The following is a 22,412-nucleotide window of genomic DNA, read 5'->3' as shown; positions in this document are numbered from 1 at the left end:
GTTTGCAGATAAGGAACCTCAGAGGCAAAAGGGAAAATAACAGGTGCTTACTGAGTATTTGCTTTGTGCTAGGTGCTTAGGGTTGGTTATTTTATGAGAATTTCAAAACAGCCTCAGGAATGATTAAGTGATCAGCCCAGGGTTGCCTAGCTGGTGAATGGAGCCAAGGTTTGAATCCTTGTCCTTCCTTCCTCGACACTTTCCCTGACCCAGACCCTGTCCCCCTGCCCTGGATTTGAGCGCATGAGAGCAGGCAGGCGGAGTCTGTCTGGCAGCAGGTGATAAGGATGCACTCATCTGGGGAGCCTTAGGGGACGTTCTGCAAACACTCACCGTCATCAGGCCCTTACCCTAACGCGGGGGAGAGGGTAAGTTAGTGCTGCTCTATGGTTTCCTCCGTGTCTGTACCTGTCGCTGGTTAGGGTGGAAGCAGGCGGAGGGTGGACCCCGGCCCTGGCTCCTGCTTCCCTCCATCGCCTGGCCCCAAGCAGGAGAGCACAGGCATGTGTGCGACGAAGGGTGGGGGCTGGATGGGAGGTGACTTTGCAAAGACTTCTTTCTGACTTTCTGCCCCACCCACTTTGCAAAGATGGTTTGAACACCTTGCAGAAAGGATTTTTCTGCCTGCGCACAGCCACGATGTGTGCCCAACCCGGTCTGCTCCACCACTGCAGATGGTCATGGTGCTTGTTATTTTCAGCAACGCGAGGTTACGAAATGGCAGTGTCTGGGCTTCTCCTTCGCCTCTTCTAACCCCATAACGGAGTCTGTATTGAACCAGTGTGGAACAAGTGAACTGTATAAATGATGGGACAGTTCCTTGGCCAATTAGAGCCTAAACTTGGACAACGAGATGCTAGGGAAGAGGCTGTTCTGCTGAAGTGGATTTTCAGGTTAATGGAAGGTTAAGCGGAAGACCCCATTTCGTGTGAACCCTTGTTGTGGAAAGTGCCGAGGGACTCGCCTGCCTGCCTCACTGAGTAATTGCACCCTTTGTGGTCTCCTCTGGCCTCAGGGTCGGGCTGTGGGCCTCCTTGGTGCCCATCACGTGGTTCCAGCTGCAGAAGGTAGAGGAACTGCTGACACCAGGACCTTGCTTAGCCTTGCCTTTTTGAATAAATCCCTAATATTTGCCTGTTTGTCTTACGACTTAGAATCTAAGGCTGGAGTGCCTCAGGGAAGAAAATGGAGTTAGGGCATTGAAGGTTCTAGTTATTTGGATTCAGATCAATTCATGGTGCTCCTAAAGGGGAAAAGGGGCAAAAATGTATTAAATACGTCTTGGGTGCCAGGCTTTGCGCTTAGTACCTCTGTTTTCTTTTTAAATTTTTCCAGCAACGAAATAATTTAGATACTTTTATGCCCATTTTGCTAATGAGGAAACCCAGGCTCCCAGTGTTTAGGAGCCTTGATGGAGGCAAACCAGCTTGTCAAATGAAAAACAGATTGGAACAAGACTGGAGCCTGGGTCGTTCTGATGTCCATGTATCTCTGTTTTCCATTACATCATTTTATTGCCCCCTGGAGAATAGTTAGGGGACCCGGGATCTGCTCTGAGGATTGTCTTTGTGTCTCCTGTGGCTTACACTGAGTCCGTTTGTTTGTGATTTCACTGTAAAGCAAGAACTAGCGGCGGCTGGCGTGGGAACCTTGGGAATGAGCACCAGGGTGCTTGGCCTCTCCTCAGAGGTGCATGGTAAGGCACTTGGCTGGCCCTCTGGGGGCCGCAGAGAGCAAGGGGGGTGCTGAGGCTGGGCGGGCGCGGCCCCTGGGAAGGGCTGTGGCACCAGGGAGACTGCATCCTCCTTAAGTGTTACAATTTCTCCTTATTAAATATTTACGCACTGAGCACTTACTATTTTCCAAAGGGCTTCATGTTCATTTTTACTCTTTTCCCCGCACACCCTGGTTGGTACTGGTGCCTTTATTTGGGGGAAGTAGAAGTGGAAAAATACCAGAGGGCTGACCGTGTGCCGGAGAGTATACTGGACACTTGGTGTAGATGACCTCAGTCACCTTTGCTGCAGCCCTGGGAAGAAGCTACTGCTTTCCCATTTTATAAATGGAGTAACTGAGCCTCAGAGAGGTTGGGACTTGGCGGAGTCAAGAAATAGTGAGTGGGAAGTGGGGATGGGAACCCAGGTATGAACTTTATTAAAAAGCTGTTGGGGTGGATGAGAGGAAGACTTCAGCCTTTTTAAAGGCCATATAATAAAAAATTATCCTTTCTAGGACTTCCCTGGTGGTCCAATGGTTTAAGGCTCTGCGCTTCCATTGCAGGGGCACGGGTTCCATCCCTGGTTGGGGAACTAAGATCCTGCATACTGCACGGCGCAGCCTAAAATAGGGGGGAAAAAATTATCCTTTCAGCATTCAGTTAATAGTATCATTTACAGAAGCGGTTTCTCTTTGTAGAGTGCTGTGTGGAGGCGTCTCAGCACCCGTAGCGGCAGAAGTAACAACAGTAACGATAGTAGCTAATCTTTGCTGAGCTTTTGTAGCATGCCCATTACCACCTTGAATGCTTTATATACAGTAACATTCTTCGTTCTTAATTCATGCAATGCCATGAGGGGGTGCTAGCTTCACCCATTTTATAGGACGCTGACACAGAGGATAAATAAATTCTCCAGTGATTCATAATAAGAGGCAGAGGCAAGATGCAAATCCAGACAGGCAGTCTGGCTCCAGAGTCCAGGCTCTTCATTTTATTTTATTATGGTAGTTTGTTTTTTTTTTTCCTCGGGAATTCTCTTTGGTACCATATACTTTGATTTAATCCCCACTCTCTCTGGTTTACCACCCCTGAGCCCCTTTAGCAAATACTTAAATTTGTTCTTTTTAAGTTGGGGTCACAAGGTCCCTGTAGAGGTTCCTCAAGACACGATTTGCTAATGGTGTAGGAGTTTTTGTGCCTCTTCGAATGCCTCTGTTTCTTCTAACTTCTGCCACCAGGTGGCTCTAAGGCTTGGGGGCTGTAAGGCTGCTCTCCTTCCATATCTTGCCTCTCAAAACATGGATTCTTATCCCCGCTCTGTTGTTCCCCACAGGAATATCATCGCCCTCCCCCTGCCCCCAACCCTTTTAGAAGATGATTTTGTCCAATATTCTTATTCCGACAGCATGAAGCAGAAACCCAGGGACCGTTGGCCTTCTCACGCCAGTCCATTTTATCAGCCCTCCACAGCTTATGTCACCAGCTCCCAAGAAGGCTCTGTGTGGTCTGTGCCCCAGACCAGTCCTTCTGCCAGAGCCGCCTGCTGACCTGACCACATCACGGGTATTTGTTTCTTTAAAATCTCTGGCTGAATGGCCTGATGAACGTGTTGTGGATCTCTTATTGACCATTCCGGACTTCCTGTTCCAAATGCACATCCCTAAGGTAATCTTCAAGGAACGCCATCCCTCCTGTTTTGTTGTTGATTTGTCTTAGCCTTAGCCATCGATGGTGGAGTGTGACCCCACAAGGGGCATTTAGGCAAGCCTTTAAGCCAGTTCAACATATTCGATTCTTAGCTCCTAATCAGTTCTTTTCTCTTTTAATTTTGAAGCATTGCTGCGCTTCCTTCTGATCTTCTTTAGCACCCAAAGCACCCTCCAATTACATCTCCCTAAATACAGAGGAATAAGGGAAATGTCAGCACTCATATTCCAGATATTTACAACCGTATCTTGGTTTGGCTATTAAATATTGCACGTTAAAATTGACGAAGCAATAAACACGCTTCCAGGAGGACAGCCTCCGGTGTAGAAAGCTGACTTGTCAGTGGGTGTATTCTGCTGGGATTTTACTGATGGGCAGTCAGGATGAATATTCAGTACCCTCCGGATGCTGCCAAATCTGTTCTCTCCAATTTCTTATTGCTGACCTGGCAGATTCGCAGAGCTGAGGGCTTTTTCTTTGACTTCCAGGAGTCCAGGGCTTGTGACAGTGGCTCTCCTTGTCACAGTCCAGTAGGTGACAGGCTGCCCCATCCTTCAGAGCGATTGGCCCCTCCTTTCTTTCAGGAGAACCTGGGGTTCTCCTTCCATCCCGGGGGCATGTGACTTCCGCCTGCTGGCTGTTAACAGATAGAGTGAGCATGAGAGCAGGAGCCCTAGAGGAGTCCCCCCTCCCCCCCCCCCACGCGCCTCAGGCCTCGTTGGCATGGTAACACCAGGTGCACCTATTTGGAGTCAGTGAGCAAGGGTCACTGCTGTGTCTGCAGACGTGTAAGGCAGACAGGGCAGTAACCCTCCTTCTATGAGGACAGGTGGGACATGGACATGCACGCATACACACACACACACACACACACACACAGGCAGGCAGTAACCCTCCTTCTATGAGGACAGGTGGGACATGGACATGCACGCGCGCGCACACACACACACACACACACACACACACACACATACACACACCCCACAGCTCTTCCTTCATTCTCTCCCAGTCTTTTGGCTGACTTGCGTCCGTCAGTTTGAAAAATCTCTGCTGTCCAGCCACTGGCCCCCTCTCCACCTAACGTGACTGATTACTGTCACGGATCTATAATAAAGAACAGAGTCTTCCTTTTCTCCCTCTGCTCCCTCACTGCCTGTATGCTACCCTCTGGCTGCTGCTTGCACCATTGCACAGAAACTGCTGTCTCTAGAGTTACCTGTGGCCCCCTCACTGCCACACCTGTGGCTTCTCAAACTTAGCACATCAGAATCACCTGGAGGGCACGTGCGCCCACAGGTCTCTGGGCCTCACCTGTGGCGTTTGCGAGGCAGCGTCTCCACCCTAGGTGGTGCTGATGCTGCCTGGCCACAGGGGATCGGAGGCCTCAGAAGGAAACTCTCCAGATGCAGAAAGAAAGGGCCCTTCCCTCCAGCAGGGTACAGCCCCGCTCTGGAAGTCGTGAGGTACCTGAGAAGGCAGCTGCTGGGTGCGCTGGAGTCTGTGCTCACGGGTGGGGTGCTGAAAGGTGGGGCCTGGCCCGCAGCCTCACACCCTTCTTCCTGCCTCTTCGTCCTGCTGACTCACTGTTGGGGATCAACCAAGTCCTCAGCGTCTTGTCTTTCACCTTTGTGTTTATTGCCTAAGTCCATTCACTCCCACAGCCAAGTCCAAGGTTTCTCGGGCTTTCAGGTTCATTTGAGTCACCTGGGAGTCTTGTTAAAAGGCAGAGTCTGGTTCAGGAGGTCTGGGGTGGGGCCCAAGAGTCTGCATTTCTAACAAGCTTCCAGGCAACACGGATGCTGCCAGTCCGTGGACAATACTTGCAGTAGCAAGTTTGCCACTCAGGTTTGGCAGTTCTCGATCTAATACGGAGCTTTGAACGTGGGACTGAGCCCGGAAACTGAAAAGAAAGGGGAATAGTGAAAACGTACTGCGTGTTTATTATAGACCAGGTTCCGTGCTAAACTCTTACTGTAGAGTATTGCTTTTAATCTGCACAGCACTGCTCTCAGGTAAATGCTGCGATTGTTCTCACCTTGCAGATGAGAACACCTACGGTTCTTAAGGGGGCTGTGCTCGCCTAACCCCACGGAGGAAGGTGGTGCCAGCAGGCTGCACACCGCCCAGGGCAGTGCTGGGCAGGATGTGTGAGTGCCTCCTAATTAGTTGTGCAGGCTGCTGTCTCCCCTGGGCTTCAGGAAAGGTCCTCCCTGTCCTTGAGAAGCGGGAGGAGATTCAGAGCGTAGAAGAGGAGCTGACCCCTTGCCTACCTGTCAGACATGCACCAGATTTCAAAAATGCCTCTCTTTTAAGCTTTTCAACACTTCACAATATTTTGACGTGGGAAGGAGGGGAAAAAATGGAAATGCTTTGAAACAATTCTCTTCCTTGGATTCTCGTTCTCAGACCATGTGACTGAGCTCAAGTTTAGTCATAGGCATCCAGTTTAATATATGCGGTTACTATAGCAATGGAGGTTTCCTTAGTAACAGTTGCAAAAATAATCTGGCCCCAATTAATAATGCATTTTAAAGCTCTTTCTACTCTACACTGGACAACCCAGTTTTTTGGGCCCAGAACCAGATAATTCAGGTGGTGTCATTTGCTCTGATAGAGATATCATTTGCATGCGGTGAATCGGGTTGGAAAGGAATGAAAATGGAGCTGGTTGTTTCAAGTATTAGAGGCAGCGGATAGGAAAAGTCGACTGGCAAGCTAAGGTGAATCTAGTTTCCAGAGCTTGGGTGCTTGCTGGTAAAGCCTGCCCTGTATTTCAGTGCCCTGGAGGACTTCGTGCGTTTGAAGAAGGGAGAAGGCAGGAGACTGGGCTTGTTCCCAAAAAAAGATGAAACCAGAAGGGTAGGGTCATGGGCCAGGGGATTTCTCTCAGGCGGGTGCTGGGTGCATTCTCGATGGCTTGAGAAGGTCTGTAGGTATGTGAATCCAGCTTCCTTTGTGAAGACTGTCCCCTGATTTAGCACCGGGAAACAGCCTCAGAGTTGCTTTTGCAGTCATGGTATTGGGTATCCGATTCTGCCGTACTTAGCTCGCTGAATCCTCTCAGCCACTCAGAACCTTTGTCTGTGGGTTACCCCAGTGCCCAGGTGACAGTCTGGGGCTTTCAGAAGTTTCAGTTGCCTTGGTGCATGGAACTCAGACCTTGATCCTGTCTTTCCACACTAAGCTCTAAGCGAGCCAGCTAGCCAGCACTGGCAGAGGAGGCCCAGGCATGACCAGTGGGCTCAGTCCTGTGTCTAGATCAAGAGAGATGACCAGCAGAGGTGCTGGAGAAGGGCCCAGGCCAACCTGTTCTGGCCTCCCCTCTGGGCAGGGTCACTGGAGGAAGCCCAGCTTGCTCTCCCTGTCAGGGTCTGTGCCTTGTCCTGGGTTCCTTTCTCAGCTGACGAGTGATCTAGTCCTCGACAAGTGAAATGTAACAAGAAAGGTGAGGATGGGATGATGCTTTTACTATTAGCTCTGTAAGAGGAACTTGGAATTGTGACTTTTTCCTTTCTTCTCTTTTTCAGTAGGGGGAGGATGGTGGGTAGGGGGAGCAGAACCAAGTATAATAATGATGGAGTGGGTGAGATCTCAAATTACCTTCATAACATATATTTCATTAGACCGTGGCTTCTTGCCACCTTAAAGGAGAGCACGGTCATTAATTAGCAGGTAGGGTGGCCCTCTGGAGTGTGCCCTCCCTTCTGGTTTAGGAGCAGGATGGTGAGGGGAAGGGGAGGCCGGAGTTGGCTCTGTTCTGTCCCACTGTTTGTCATTTTCTTCTCTGCCTTCTCTCTTCCCATCCTCCAGGAAGAGCACCCCAGCGTCCTCCAGCCACCTGCTACCGTATTTCTCCAGCTCCCTCTCGTTCGCTCACCCACTCACTCAGTCACTAACTCACACATCCCAGCAAACGTTGATTGAGTGGGTGCTCTCCAAAGCACCCGGGGGTGCAGTGATGAGAACATCTCCAGGCAGGACCGTCTTATTCTTCAGAGCACCCCCAGCACTTAGCCTCGTGAGGGGCACGGAGTGGGCACACTCTAAATATTTGCAGATCGAATGGAGAAAGCTTGATCTCTGCTCTTGGGGAGCTCATGGATAGCATGGGAGGGACGTAAGGAGAAACAAGCTGAAGATGCGTAAGGGTGCTGATGGGAGCACAGAAGAGGGGCATCTGACCCAGTGGGATGGGAGTGAGGGAGAAGAGGACTAGAGGGTGAGTGGGGAGAAGGGTCGGAGGGGAGATGGTAGGAGACAGGCAGGGAGGACAGCTGAGCGGAGACCGAGCTCAGGAAGAAGCGGCATGGGGAGATGTGGTGTGGGTGTGACGGGGGAGGCTTGGAGGTGAGTGAAGACAGCAGGGTGAGGGCCAGATCCTGGAGGGACTTTGTACTGTGAAAGGAAATTTTTTTCTTGTCTATAAGCAGTTGGGAGCCATTAAACTTCTTAAGCAGGGAATTGATACAGGCTGGGTGTGTTTTTGCCGGATCCCCCTGGCGGCCATATGATGGCAGGGAGAGCTGGCAGGAGAGACGGCGAGGACCTGAGCCAGGGAGAGGCAAGGAGGAGGCCAGCGGAGGGTTGTTTGGGGTGCGATTGGCTCTGTTCTGCTGTCCTCACGCCGAGCCATGCTTTGGGGGAAGCCCATCAGTGTCTGGTTCTCTAGGAGCCGTGCTGGACAAAACCAGGCGGGGAGCCTGGAGGCGGGACTCGGGCCACATTTCCAGGGGGGTGTGGTGATTCTGCTGAAGCACCCCCTTTTCCTTTGCAGTGACCAAGTTGCAGGTGAGCAAATCAAAGAGGACCCTCACCCTGGTGGAAAACAGGCCCATCCAGCTGAACTGTTCAGTCAAGTCCCAGACCAGCCAGAACTCCCACTTCGCCGTGCTCTGGTACGTCCACAAGCCCTCGGACGCCGACGGCAAACTCATCCTCAAAACCACCCACAACTCCGCCTTTGAGTACGGCACCTACGCCGAGGAGGAGGGCCTGAGAGCCAGGCTGCAGTTTGAGAGGCACGTGTCTGGGGGTCTGTTCAGCCTCACTGTCCAGAGAGCTGAGGTCAGCGACAGCGGCAGCTACTACTGCCATGTGGAAGAGTGGCTGCTGAGCCCCAACTACGCCTGGTACAAGCTGGCAGAGGAGGTTTCGGGCCGCACGGAAGTCACTGTGAAGCAGCCAGGTAAGGATAGACGGTGCAGCCAGCCTGGGCCAGTAGGCTGAGGGCAGAGACTGCCTGGGGGTGCGGCAGGGCTCTGCGGGGTCCATGATGGATGTGCATGCGGTACAGAGCATCATCCTCGTTCACTGCAGGCCCACCCACTTTACTAGCGGGTCCTGGTGCTGATGGCGAACTCAGAGAAGCATCCTCTGTCAGCATCTGCTGTTGTATGCAGCATCTTCACCCGGGAGAGGCCCGAGGGGCAGCTGGGGGTTGCAGGGTGCGGCAAGGCAGGATCCCTGGCAGCGCCTGGATCTCATCCTGGGTTTGCAGTTTGCACCTTGGATCTCGGGCTGGTGCCGGCTCCATACCCAGGATTCCTGCCTGGAGGGCGTTTTCTGGTTTCCCCTTCTTCCTTACCACGCACAGCCCACGGATCAGCCCTTCCTGTCTGAACAGAACCACCCTTTGGCCCCCTCTCAGACCCTGTGGGTGCAGCCTTTATTCCGTCTATATCCGGCTCCCTGACAGATGGCGTCTGACTTCTGCCGGAGCACTTCCCAGGCAGGAGAGCTGACTGCCTCCACAGCCCTCAGTTCCACTTTTGGGCAGCCCTGGTTGTTGAAAAGTTCCTCCTCCCTGTAGTTTCCCTCTCAGGTTTTAGGTCTGCCTGAGAACAACCCAAGATTAGTCTGAGTCATATCCTTTCAAATGTGTGAAGGGAGCCCTTTCTCCCTGTTGAAAAGCTCTAGTTCTTTGAACTTCTCACATAGTGTGGCCCTAAGCTCCCTCTCCATCCCTCATTCCTGCGTGCCCTATAGTTAGCTGTTATCCCTACCTCTGGTGCCCGATGAGCTGTGGGATGCTGTGTTGCCACCCTGAGTCCGAGCTCCTTGCCTTTGCTTATGCTACCCTCTCCTCCTGGAATGCACCCCTCCCCTGTCTTCACCCCATTCCTAAGACTTTACTCAGCACCACCTCCAGGAAGCCTTGCCTGATTTCTCCTATATCACCAGGGGTTCCGTATAAAACACATAATGTAATAATTATTTTCATTTCTTCTCCACTATACCGTAAGCATTTTGAGGACAGGTGCTGTGTCTTTGTATCTCCAGCCACTGACATGACACCCTTAATAAATACTGGTTGAATAAGGAATAACTGGTTGCTTTCCTTGACACCCCAGGGCCTTTGTACTTGCTGTTCTCATAACCTAGAATGTGTTGCCCATAGATGTCCATCTATCTCGTTCTTCCTCAGGGAGGCATTCCTAGCTCATTTTAACTAAAATGGCACCCTAGTCACTCTGTATCCCCTTTCCCTAGCTCCTTCATAGCACATGTCACCCCCTGGCATACCTATTCATATATGAGTAATTATGAACTACCTGTTCAGATTTTATACTCATGGAAATTCATTTATCATTGGTTATTATGTTCACTGTAGTGAACACTATCACTTGTTCACTCTTAATATATTCAAATTCACTAGACGGGTAGCCGCATGAGTGAGCACAGGTCCTGTTCTCTTTACCATGCTATCCTCACGGCTTGTCTCCCAGGAGGCCTCAATAAAAGTTTATTCTGGGACTTCCCTGGTGGTCTAGTGATGAAGACTCCGTGCTTCCACCATAGGGGGTGCGGGTTCGATCCCTGGTCGGGGAACTAAAATCCTGCATGGCGCAGCATGGCCAAAAAAAAAAAAAAAAAAAAAAAAGCTCAGATGCAGAAGTCCAGATGTGGTCTGGCCCTTGCTGAACGCCATGGGGCTTGTCCCCTCCTTTCCTCAGGATATTGTATTTGTCACGCTGCCCCAATCCGGGGATTCTCAATCCAGGGATTCAGGTCTGCCCACGGTGACATTTCATGCCGCCCCTTCTGGTGCATAAAATAGGAAGCTCTGGTCTAAGTGATTCCTGTTGGTATTTCCAGTGACCTACGTCCTGCCTTCAGGCCAGTCCCTGGGGCTTTTGAGAACTGAAGGTTGCCATTAGGCCCACATATGTTCTTTCAGGTTTCTGTTCTTTCTGTCTTTTCTCAGTTTTGACCGTTTTCCCCGTTGGGAGGTCATGGTCACCCTCCCCCACTATGTTTCCTCTTAGTCATCATTCTGCCTTTCCCTTTTCTCATTTGTGCTGAAACTAAGAGGTTCTTGGTAGGTCCTAAATTTATCAAGGGAATTTCCCCATTGGAGGTTAACAGACTCACAGCAAGCTAACTGGGGCAGTGCACTAGGGCTGTAAGGATTCTTGTCAAAACAGTGAAATCTCTGCTTATGGGGAATATTAACACTATAAACAGAAAACTCACAGGACACATTAAAACAACACACTCCCCCTTTTCCGTTGAGATTTTTAATTTGTGTTTTCCTCCCCCCTCCACCCGCCCCACTTCGTCTAGTCACCCCCTCCCCTCCCCCCTTTTTTTAATAAGAAAGCATACATTTATAGAGCTTTTGGAAAATACTAAAAAAGCACAAAGGAGGAAATAACCTTTCAACCCAGAGACAAGCAGAGTTAATATCTTCCCAAGTGTATATTTTCAGAGACTGGTTATTTGAAATATATTCTCTTTTTTTTTTTTTAATTTTTTGACCTTTTATTACAAAGGTGAAATAAATGTGCATTAGAAAACATTCTGACAGTATTAAACTGGAAAAGTGAAAGTACTTCCCTCCTCAGATATCACTCAGGAGGTGTCCTTCTCAGGGGCTTCTGTGCATTTACAGTTTCATAGCTTTTTAACCCCTCTGGTCCAAAGAGGCTTTGGGGCCCTTTATGAAATTGTATGTGATCAGAGTGTACCGCGTTTAATGACACTTTTTCTCTGGAGGAGAATCTGATTGGCTGAGGTTTCAAACAGCCATCAGTATCAGTCTTTTCTTTACTGATGTCAGATCAGTTCTGTTTCCACCTTGAGAGGGAACCCGTGTGGGGTGTTTTTGGTAAAGAAAGTAAGAACCGCAATTCTTAGGGCCAGCTGGTGAACGTATTAACGTGGCTTTCCCCTGCAGTTCTTTTGAGGCTGACAGCCCAGTACATTCTAGCATCCATCATGGATGGACCGCATCCATCATGGATGGACCACATCCATCATGTGGTCAATTTTAAAATTTTGCTCTCCCAGCAGGGTTCTCACCATGCCCTTTGCTGTCCCTTCCCAGCCATGCCCTCCCCTTGGCCATACTCTTTGTGGTCTGCTGTCCCTAGGATGTGGAGTCATCTACCATGCACGCTTGTCCTCTCCTAAGCATCTGAACCGATGAGAGTTATAAATTAGGGGGCAGCTGTTACCGTAACATTGAACTCCATGAAACTCAGGCACTCAGACCCGTGATCAGGAACTCAGAATGTTCAGGGTGGGCGCCTGAGCAGTGCTTCTGCTGATTGAACGTGCTGCTGTCCTCCTGCGTTTGGAAGGCACCTGCTCACGTCCGCTGGGAAGGGGTGCATGCACGTGGCTTGTTGCTTTCTTGTTGGCAACATCTCTTTCCTCGCCTTTGCAGACAGTCGCCTGAAGCTCAGCCAGGCGCAGGGCAACCTGTCGGTTCTGGAGACGCGGCAGGTGCAGCTGGAGTGTGTGGTCCTGAACCGCACGAGCGCGGCCTCCCAGCTGCTGGTGGAGTGGTTCGTGTGGAAGCCCAACCACCCAGAGCGGGAGACCTTGGCCCGCCTGAGTCGCGACGCCACCTTCCACTACGGAGAGCAGGCGGCCAAGAACAACCTGAAGGGCCGGCTGCACTTGGAGAGCCCTTCCCCAGGCGTGTACCGGCTGTTCATCCAGAATGTGGCGGTGCAGGACAGCGGAACCTACAGCTGCCGCGTCGAGGAGTGGCTGCCCAGCCCTGGCGGCACGTGGTACAGACGGGCAGAGGACACCGCTGGCCAGACGGCTGTTCAAGTCATGCGACCAGGTGAGAGTTAATGTCCCCAGGCCTCCGCCCTCTTTGGTGGTTCCCCTCTCAGTGTGATATTTTATGCACTGCATAAAGTTAGTTAATTTTAAAGTGAACTAATTGTTAATTAAATTAACCCAATTAATTAGTTACTTGCAGTTAAATATATGAGCATTTACGTTGTACATTTGCATTCACAGTTGTCTGAGATTTTTTTTCCCCTAGTGAATGGAAAATTGCACATCTGGCTTTGGCCTAAGGTGATTCTGTTTCTTAGCTAGAATAGCATTTGTCAATTATTTATTGCAGAGCCTAGAATACTTTCTTTTTAAAGAATACATTCAAATTCAGACAAGTGGCAAAAATCTTGAAACAGGGGGCTTCCCTGGTGGCGCAGCAGTTGAGAGTCCGCCTGCCGATGCAGGGGACACAGGTTCGTGCCCCGGTCCGGGAAAATCCCACATGCCGCAGAGCGGCTGGGCCCGTGAGCCATGGCCGCTGAGCCTGCGCGTCCGGAGCCTGTGCTCCGCGACGGGAGAGGCCACAACAGTGAGAGGCCCGCGTACCACACACACACACACACACACAAAATCTTGAAACAGTAGCCATGTGGTTCAGAAAATTCAGCTTGTGGATTTTCAATGGAAAAGAATTGATTCATGTGATTTAAATGGAAAATGATGTAACTGCAGCCTTTATACTCTCACTTCCTAATAATTTTATTAGTACTAATGACTGTTCTTTGTAGCCCTGTGCTTTTCTTTATTGTTGCTTCTAAAGTACCCAAATGCATGTAATTACTGGGTAGAATTATTGTTCCACATTCACACACATAATTAAAGCAAAGATGTGCAGGGTTCCTGTGTCCTGCGAAACATCACATCATCATTCATTCATATCAGAACAAAGAGTCAGTGATCCCCTGAAGGACATGGAGCGGAAATGCACTGTGACTTCCATCCAGGGGAATGCTTTGTCTTGTGTTCTGAGCATCCGGGGTGCTGTTTGTGGTCGTGGGCACTGTTGGAAGCTTTCATAATGTTTTCACATCTAAGTAGAACAGCTCTTTTTGTTGGTGGAATCCTGGAGCTTCACGGTTGTGCCCGCCCCACACATCAATGAACACACTTCGGGGAGTGCATACAGCCTTTGTTACAGGAGAGGGACATTATCTCTCTCCTCCGTGTCTTGCCTAAGCTGGAGGGGAAATTGCCTCTACTTTGAGTCACTCTTATTTCCCATGAGCTTTCTTTCCCCCGGCCCCCTTGCTTAGAAGCTGCTGCGTGTCTTTTCCCAAAGGTAAATGGTAAACACGGCAGCTGAACACTCTCCTCCTCCACCTCCCACCCATTATGGAGATCCGCACACTGAGGCCCCAGGCAGCGTGGGAGGAGGCAGCCAGCTGCGCCCCAGCCACAGCGAGGCTGTTTATGTTCAGTCTTCACCACAGCCCCAAGTGGTAGGTTTTACTGTCGAGGGAACTGAAGCCTGAAGAGAAACGTCGCACAGCCAGTACTTTGTGCAGACTGGGTGGTCGCCCAAGGTTCCCTCCCGCCACACTGTGTGCTCACATGTGACCCCTAAGTCTGCAGCCCTGAGGCTGCCTTGTGTTCAGTGAGTTGAGTAGCCTTCCTCCCTCCCTCCCTCCTTCCCTCCTTCCCTCCCTTCCTTCCTTTCTTCCCTGATTATATAAGGTGATCGTGCTAATAACAAAGCATTTGGAAAACAGAAAAATACAGTTTTGAAAAGAAAATTTATCTGTGGGGACTTCCCTGGTGGTCCAGTGGTTAAGACTCCGCGCTTCCAGTGCAGGGGGCACAGGTTCAATCCCTGGTCGAGGAACTGAGATCCCGCATGCCCTACAGCCAAAAAAACCAAAAAGTTATGTGTAATCTGACTACCTACATATCTTCATATTCCCTCTGTCTCTCTCCCTCTCTCTCTCTCTTTCTAAACGAAGTCAGGATATTATTGTTTTATGTGATTTTTTTTTCCCCCACTCAGCATTCTTTTGTGAGCCTTTCCCCATGTCATTGAAAGCATTTCATGACCACCATTTTTACTGGTTGCATAACATTCATTATGTAGATGTACCTCAAAGCTTTTTTTCTGAGATATAAGTTGAACATATAGAAGACTTGAAATAAAAGAGCTCTAAAAGTTGGGTTAAGAATCGCCTTGCATTGCTTAGGGGCGACCGTAGTACGAAATACACAAACTGAAGGACTACCCTGGGTGAGATTGTAGCTGGGTAGATGAGTAGTTGTGTTTGGCTCACTGGGGAGGAGAGAGAACCACATTCCTCACCCACAGCCCAGAGTCACTGGTCGAGGTCACAGCATGGGCGCATCAGCATGGCCTCGGGGAGGGGCAGGGACGAACTTTTTTCTTGTAGCTTACACACGGAAAAGGAAGGAAAGAGTGTCAGAGGCTGACCAGGGAGATACTTTGGCCTCTTCTAGAAGGGGACAGACACGGGAAACCAGAAACTTGAGTCATTAACAGAGACAGGGCACTTGAAGGGGCCCCGAAAAATTGTGAGCTTTAGACAAGAAGACAGCAAAGAGAGAGTAGATGGGAAGAGGCCCTTCTGGGGAACTGAATGTGCCACGGTCCCTGACCACCTTGCCATGATGGGTCCCTTCCCTCACTGCACAGCATCTCTCTCTGTTGGCATGTCTGCCTTGCTCCCTGGAGGGATAAGGCGATGAGTGAGGGAGTTTGAGTCACTTGTAAACTGATTTCCCGTCCTGCTGCTTTCCGCCCTCCAGCATCTCTCCCTAGCCCCGGTGAGAGCTGGGCTGATGCACCGTGCCTGCCACCTATAGCCGTCTCCTAAGCTTTTGTGTCCAGCGGTGCACACAAGGTTCCAGATGTGCTGAGGGGGGTGGGGAGGGGCTTGTCAGAGCCCCACGGAAGCAGTGGTAACCAGCTTTGTGTTCACTGGCACGCCGATTCAGCCACTTCATTGAAAGCCCAGGACGGTACTTGGGAAATGCTCCTGTTTGGTTGTCATCCAAGTAGAATCCGATTTGGTCTCTCTACTTTCGATGATGCCACATTGGCATCTTTCATGAGCATTTCATAAACAGAGCCAAAGGGAGGCCTTTTAGGAGGTAGGGAGTGAATTACTTGTTTAGAACCTATCCCAGTGAGCCAAAACCCGCAAAAGAAACAGATACAGCTGTCTGGTGGTGTCTGTGGGATGTGCTTTACCTGCTTAGGTGTCTCTCCGTGGCTAGTCTTCATCTCCCACCTCTGTCAGGACACTGTCTGTGTTATCCTCCTGGGGGTCCATACTCAGGGTGAGGGGCCCTTTCAGGTTTATTGTCTTTTGTTTAGCTTCAATCCTTGGAGAAGTTTTACCTGCTTGGGTTGGTTCCCTGTGGTGTAGGCAATCATCTACATGCACCCGGTTTAAATTCAAAAGCTGCCGATGGGGTGAATTCATTTCCAAGGGCTGCCATAACAGATTAGCGCAAGCATTGTAGCTTCAAACAACAGAAATCTATTCTCTCTCAGTTCTGGAGGCTAGAAGTGTGAAATCAAGGTGTCATCAGGGCCCTGCTCCCCTGAAGGTTCTAGGGAGGGGTCCTTCCTCGCCTCTTGCAGCTTCTCATGGCCCCGTGTTCCCTGGCTTGTGGCTGCATCACTCCAGTCTCTGCCTCTGCCTTCCCGTGTCCTTCTCTCTGTGTGTCTCTCTGTGTCCTCTCCTCTTCTTATATCCAGGCCTGCCCCAAATCAGTATATGAGTGCATCTTAACTAATTACATCTGCAAAGACCCTATTTCCAGTTAAGGAAATTCGGAGGGTCCAGGTGGACATGAATTTGGGGGGACACTATTCAACCCCACTGCAAGGGGTTACAGTGAAAATAAGTGTCCCTCCCTCCCTGGATTCCTATAAGCATCCATGTTACCAGCTCCTTGTGCATTCTTCCAGATATTCCATGCAAATATAAACAGATTCTTATGTCAGTATAAAACTTATTTTCTCTTTTCTTCCACTCGATGACGCATAGAGTACACAGTGTGCTGTACTCTAACGATTTTTCTTGAATCTCCTTCCACCTCTCTGCACACAACGCCCCCTTGTTCCTTTCAGTGGAATCCTCTTGTATATTACTAGAACATATTTAGTGGTGGACATTTAGGTTGTTTTGAACAGAAATTAAAACAGCCTTATCTCCCCCAGATGCCGCCCTGCAGGTGGACACGGTGGTCCCCAATGCCACGGTGTCCGAGAAGGCGGCTTTCCAGCTAGACTGTAGCATCGTGTCTCGCTCCAGCCAGGACTCCCGCTTCGCTGTGGCCTGGTACTCCCTGAGGACTAAAGCTGGAGGGAAAAGGGGCAGCCCTGGCCTGGAAGATGGGGAGGAGGAAGGGGAGGAGGGGGAAGAAGAGGAGGAAGAGGACCCCACAGAGCGGACGGCCCTGCTGAGCGTGGGCCCAGACGCTGTCTTTGGCCCAGAGGGCAGCCCCTGGGAGGGCAGGCTTCGCTTCCAGAGGCTCTCCCCGCTACTCTACCGGCTCACTGTGCTGCAGGCAAGCCCTCGGGACACGGGCAACTACTCCTGCCGCGTGGAGGAGTGGCTGCCCAGCCCTCAGAAGGAATGGTACCGGCTGACGGAGGAAGAGTCCGCCCCCATCGGCATCCGGGTTCTGGACACAAGTGAGTTTTTCCAGTTTTCAGGGTTGGGGGGTGTCACTGTTGATTCCAGCTGTCCAGAAGATAAAATCAGAGCTTGATGGTGAACTACTAAGCAGTTCTCTTGCCTGTTGTGGGCATTTAGGATTTGACAAACCAGTTCATATAACTGACCCTTGATTGCCCTTGGGAAAAACAAGAGAGAGGAATTAAAGTGATAATTGAAGTGATAATCTTTATAATAAGCTTGATGCTCCACCAGATTCAATTTCCGTTGGATTTCATCATACAAGTGTATTGTTAGATGTTACCTTGTTAACGCGTTAGAATAGCCAGCTTAGTCTCTTCTTAGCAAATCAGCAGCAGAAGAGGAAGAAAAAATAAAATGAAGTCTGAGTACCTCACTGCCATTCTCCCTTTTTCTCAAGTTCCTGAGTCATTTTTATTTCGGAGGGTAACTTGGAGGATTAGGTGGATTTTGCATGGTTAGTTGGGAAGACCAGCCTAGAAGGGCAGTGATGTTACAGAGCATCTGGAAAGGGCTTAGCAGCAGCTCTCTTAGCCAACAGCTTATTGCTACAGAATGATCCAGAACCCAATGTTTTTATAATACCGAGGGACTCATGAACAGAGACTGGAGGAAATTCTTGCTGACCTGAATTATTAGCCCTAACGAGGAGCTCTTTTGGTTGGCCTTCTGTCAAAATGTGGAATTTATCAGACTGAAAATGGTGTTTGTTATAGTAGAATTAGCCTGTGATACAGAAGTTAAAAATTGGCTAAAATTTTCAACTTCTTCTCAGTCACAACATTTTATCAGATCATTTTCAGTTTTGTCAGCTTTTTCTTTTCTTTGATAACCTCCTGTTTATTAAATAGAACCTTATGAAATTGAGGTTTTGTCGGTCAAAAGTGTTTGATATCACCAGTCTCATAGACCTTGGAAATCTAGTAAGTGTAAGTGTGCGTTAAATTTTCTTAATAATACTGATGAGCAACAGCTATGCGGTAGAAAGGAAAACCCAAAAAACCCCCCAAAAAACCCCTAAATCATACTTAGACCCTCTAACGATCTGCTGAATAACCCACTGTCCAAAAGTACAAGGGAAGGTGTTTAGACCACATTTTTTTCAGCCCACTGTGGCTGTCCAAACTTAGTAAACTTCATAGCACACAGGGATCATCCAGCAGCCTTATTTTACAGAGAAAATGCAGCCTCCCAGAGCCCAGGCTCCTGTCACAGAGCAGCAGTCCTTGATGAGGTCAGGGGTGTGAGGTTTCATTCTCCTCTGTATCCAGGAATAACTAACGCTGTGTTCTGTGCAGCCGCAGATACACTGCAGACATTTGTAAGTGGTCCATAACGACTTTTTAATTGATAACATTAATCAAATGAGCATCATTTCTGGTAAGACTGCTCTCAGAAGCTGGTGGGTAGAGAATGTGTTCTGTTCCAAAGGACGACATTGGCAGCAGAACTAAGTGCAAAGGGACACGTAAAATACAACCAGGAAGGAGGTTCAGGCTGAAGTGGATTCAGCATCTTCACCACCCCAGATACAGTTGAGTTCACAGTCAATAAATTACACTTTCTTGTGTGGCTTTCCAAGCAATACAACTGACTCCTAGTGGGAAATGGAGGCATGGCTTTGTTTGAACTTCCAGCTGTGTTGGAAGAGATGCGGTTGTGAAAACAAGAATACCAGGGTAGTCTGCCCTCCAGTAGTGGCAGGAGGGGAAAGACAGGGTAGATGCAGGAGTCCTGCCAAGTTGCATCCATGCAGTTGGGTGGGGTCTTCAGGAGTGAGTGAGAGTCCAGGTTCTCAGCCCTCATTGTCCTGTCACCCTCTCGGTCCTTTTCAGGTTCCACCCTGCAGTCCATCATCTGCTCCAACGACGCGCTCTTCTACTTCGTCTTCTTCTACCCTTTCCCCATCTTTGGCATCCTCATCATCACCATCCTGCTGGTGCGCTTCAAGAGCCGGAACTCCAGCAAGAACTCCGACGGGAAGAATGGGGTGCCCCTGTTGTGGATCAAGGAACCACACCTCAACTACTCCCCAACTTGCCTGGAGCCCCCTGTGCTCAGTATCCACCCAGGAGCCATAGACTAAGGGGACCCCTGGCGGTCATAAGCCACAGAGGAGCTGAGGCTCTCCCCACTGCCTCTTGCTCTGCGATCAGACAGCGGACAGCACCCGACCTCTGGGGCGCTCCCACAGAACGCGGTCGGACTTGAGAAGTGTTCAGAGTCACCGCTCAGCCAGAGGCAGACTGCCTCTAGGTGGCAGTCTTGGTTGGTTAGCTATTTTCGAGCAGATGGCGCCATCCTGCCGAATTAGGTTGCTTGTTTCTGTTTTCGGTAATGTGGTGAGTAGCTCCCGGTGCCACGTCTACTCACTGGTTTATATAGTATTCTCAGATATAGATGTTACAGGGGTTCTTATTCTTTGCAAGGGACGCTTTTTCAATCCCTTTGGTTTACGCTTTTTGGAGTCCGTCATGTTGTGGACAAATTACCCTTAAATACGACTGATGGCAGCAGGAAGGACGAACTTTATAGCGCAAAGGAATCTCTTCCAAGACTTTTTTTTCATTTTTGCACACTTGAAAATGCCACCCATGGATCAAAATATACCCAAACATTTTTTACTTCCTTAACGAGACTTGAAAATTATGTGTAGTGTGGGCCCAATTTGTATCTTATATTTTCCCTCAGCTGGAGTTGTTGGATTGTAGTCAAGATGAAAGCATTGAATTTTGCTTCAAAGAACTGTATGTACAAGATAAATCCTGCATAACCCCACTAGGAGTAGATAGCGCCCAGCCTAGCCTATCTGTTGGGGAGGCAATAGGCTTCATCCCAGCCTTGCCAAAAAATGAGCAGACTCTGTTGGAGAACGAGTCAGAAGCTCCAAACAGCACACACTTTGCAAGTTAAAGTGGGCAGAGGGCTGCTTTTAGCAGCTACTGACTTTCAGATTGATCAAAGTCACTGATTAGTGAAAGGAGGAACCAAGGCTGGTCGTTGGCTTGGTCTGTTCTGCAAGGGCAGTCTCTGACTGATAATTGCGAGCAGGTGGGCTTCTATTTTCAGGTGCTTTGCCAAACTCTTAAGGGAAAATGGCCAGTGAGCCTGCAGAGGGCCCAGCAGCCCCCACATACACTGTCGGGAGGCACTGGGGCTGGTTGACAGCTAAGGTTCGTGAACGTTGGGACAGGACAGTCAGCCAGCAGTGAGGGGGGTTTTCCAGAGCCAGCCACTGTAGAACAGGGAGGAACAGCTACCTCCCTGGAGATACGAAGACTAGGTTTTCCTTCTTCCTTCCAATTAGATTTTTCTCAAAGATACTGACGTCTCTCTTCTTCGCCGTTTGACCTGCATCTCACTGCCATAAGAATATCTGCCCAGGTGAGGCCCAGACGCAGCCCTTTGTAATCTTTATGGATTACCTCATCTCAGCAGAAAGTGATCACATGCCTTTGTCCGTGGATTTTTTATCTTTCCCTTTCTTAGCTCTTGTTTGTGGCTTTAGGTGATTTGGTTGTTCACTGTCATGGCAGCTTTTCATTTGAATGCCCCTTAAAGCCTGGCGAAGGCCAGTGTCACCTGTTATTTCACACTTGCTGGGCAAGATGCCCGGCTCCGGAGCATCATCGGTTGCAAGTGTTTCCTTCTGTGCACTCCATGAAGATGTTTTCCTGCCCTGGCTTTCTCAAATTTTGCTGGCCACAAGTTCCATCTCCCTTCCTTATGAACGTACAGCTTGAATCCCAAGGGAGTTCCCACTTTGGAAAAAACCTCCAGGGATTCTGGAACTAGGTCTAACCAGAGAGATTAGTGTGAAACCCTGTTCTGGGACAGAACAGACTCCAGGGGAGCGCTATAGGATTCCAGGCCACGTGGGTACTGATCCTCATTGGCGTGTGCGGGTGTGCAGGGGGCCTGGGTGCTCGGCAGGTGCTTTGATGTGTCATAGCCGAGGGGGGAGCAAGGCAACTGCCCAACCGTCTTCTGAGGGGCTTACATAGCCTGCCTCCTCTCCCTCCCAGATACACCAGTCCTCTCCTGTGAGACTGTGTAGGCACGGCCACCTGAATCCCACTGATGCCTCATGTGCTCATCCCCATTTCTTGTGCTGCATCAATGCTGTAGAGGTACACAGCAGGCGCAGTGTTGAGGAAATAAGGCGGTCTTTGGCCCCATTTCTTCACTTCAGGGTGTGGGCTTTCAGTGGGAAATTGCTGGCCCTTAATTCATAGAGTCAGCTCGAGAAGACGATGTACATTCCCTCTGTCTGAAAGGAAAGATGCCGGAGGACTGGCTGGAACTGGGACGCATAATGAAGATCTGAGTTTGAATTGGTTCACAGAAGAAAGAAAAGCCAGTGCTGCACATAAGTAAGTGAAGCACTTGCAGGAGATTTGAAAGGAAAAAAAGAAACCGAAGCCAGTATTTTAATAACTTTTTTTTTTTTTTTTCCTGTGCATTTTCTATTGGGCCAGGGGATACTGTCAAAGGGTGAGCTTTTCAGCTTTCTATGAAAATCCCCAGGACCTTCTTTCTTTGGCCATTTCTATGGAAATGTGGCGTCAGATGAGTGATAATGGTGGCCTCCGGTGGCTGGGAAACCTCACTGCAAGTTGCCTACAGGAGAGACACGCAGAGGAAAACTGCCGACTGGCTCTCTTGACTTATCTACATCTACGATGTTGCATTAATGAAAAACGACACTGTGCTAGGCCCGTTCCAGGACATGGATATGACCACACCCTCTTTCCCTAGGGTGTTTCTGTAGCAAATTTTCATATTCTTTTCAAACAATGGTTTCTCTGCGTTAACTTTTGAAGAAGAAAAAAAAGAGGTAGGGTAGGCGAACTACCCATGCATGATGTAGAGAGCTGTTGATTTGTTTCTGTTTGTTTTTTTTTTAAAGGAAAACTATTTGTAAGATGTTGCAGTAAAATGTTTTATATACACTTCAGAGACCTGTAGTAAATTATGTTGAAAATATGGCTGTTTACATTGACTAGAGTCCACTGTCCTTTCTCCTCGCTAATCAGCCACTCTGTCTATGGAGCTGTGACCTGGGGGCCTGGAGTCCTGCCCCAGACTTCGGCTTGCTAAACTCAGGGTTTGTGAATTGCGGCTTCTATTATCACGCCTCACCCCCAGTGCAAGTGGCACCTTTGTACAAGTGATAAAAACCACCCCTTTCTCAAGACACTTTACTCTCAGCTGCTGAAAATGTACGTATATCACACATACATACATACATACAC

The 22,412-nt window shown here is 49.5% G+C and overlaps 1 protein-coding gene across 2 annotated transcripts in view; it reads left to right on the top strand.

Annotated features, from left to right (window-relative positions):
• The window catches only part of IGSF3 (immunoglobulin superfamily member 3), a 96,534-nt gene extending 74,391 nt beyond the window's left edge, over positions 1 to 22,143 (top strand). The window contains exons 8-12 of one of the 2 annotated variants that reach the window (XR_003005887.1): positions 8,199 to 8,609; positions 12,093 to 12,500; positions 16,677 to 17,153; positions 18,993 to 21,530; positions 21,636 to 22,143. Coding sequence is in view for 1 of the 2 variants with exons in the window: in XM_024764923.1 (XP_024620691.1) it covers positions 8,199 to 8,609; positions 12,093 to 12,500; positions 16,677 to 17,153; positions 18,993 to 19,243 (1,547 nt within the window). In the remaining variant the exon portion in view is untranslated. Of the gene's footprint in view, positions 1 to 8,198; positions 8,610 to 12,092; positions 12,501 to 16,676; positions 17,154 to 18,992 lie in introns of both variants that reach the window. The other variant, XM_024764923.1, reaches the window with a different exon arrangement.
• Positions 22,144 to 22,412: the final 269 nt, after the last annotated feature.

The sequence above is a fragment of the Neophocaena asiaeorientalis genome, unplaced genomic scaffold (assembly GCF_003031525.2).
Source record: "Neophocaena asiaeorientalis asiaeorientalis breed wild unplaced genomic scaffold, Neophocaena_asiaeorientalis_V1.1 scaffold62, whole genome shotgun sequence".
Lineage (NCBI taxonomy): Eukaryota > Metazoa > Chordata > Mammalia > Artiodactyla > Phocoenidae > Neophocaena > Neophocaena asiaeorientalis.
The sequence above is the reverse complement of the archived record's forward strand: the minus strand, read 5'-3'. Positions and strand labels throughout refer to the sequence as shown.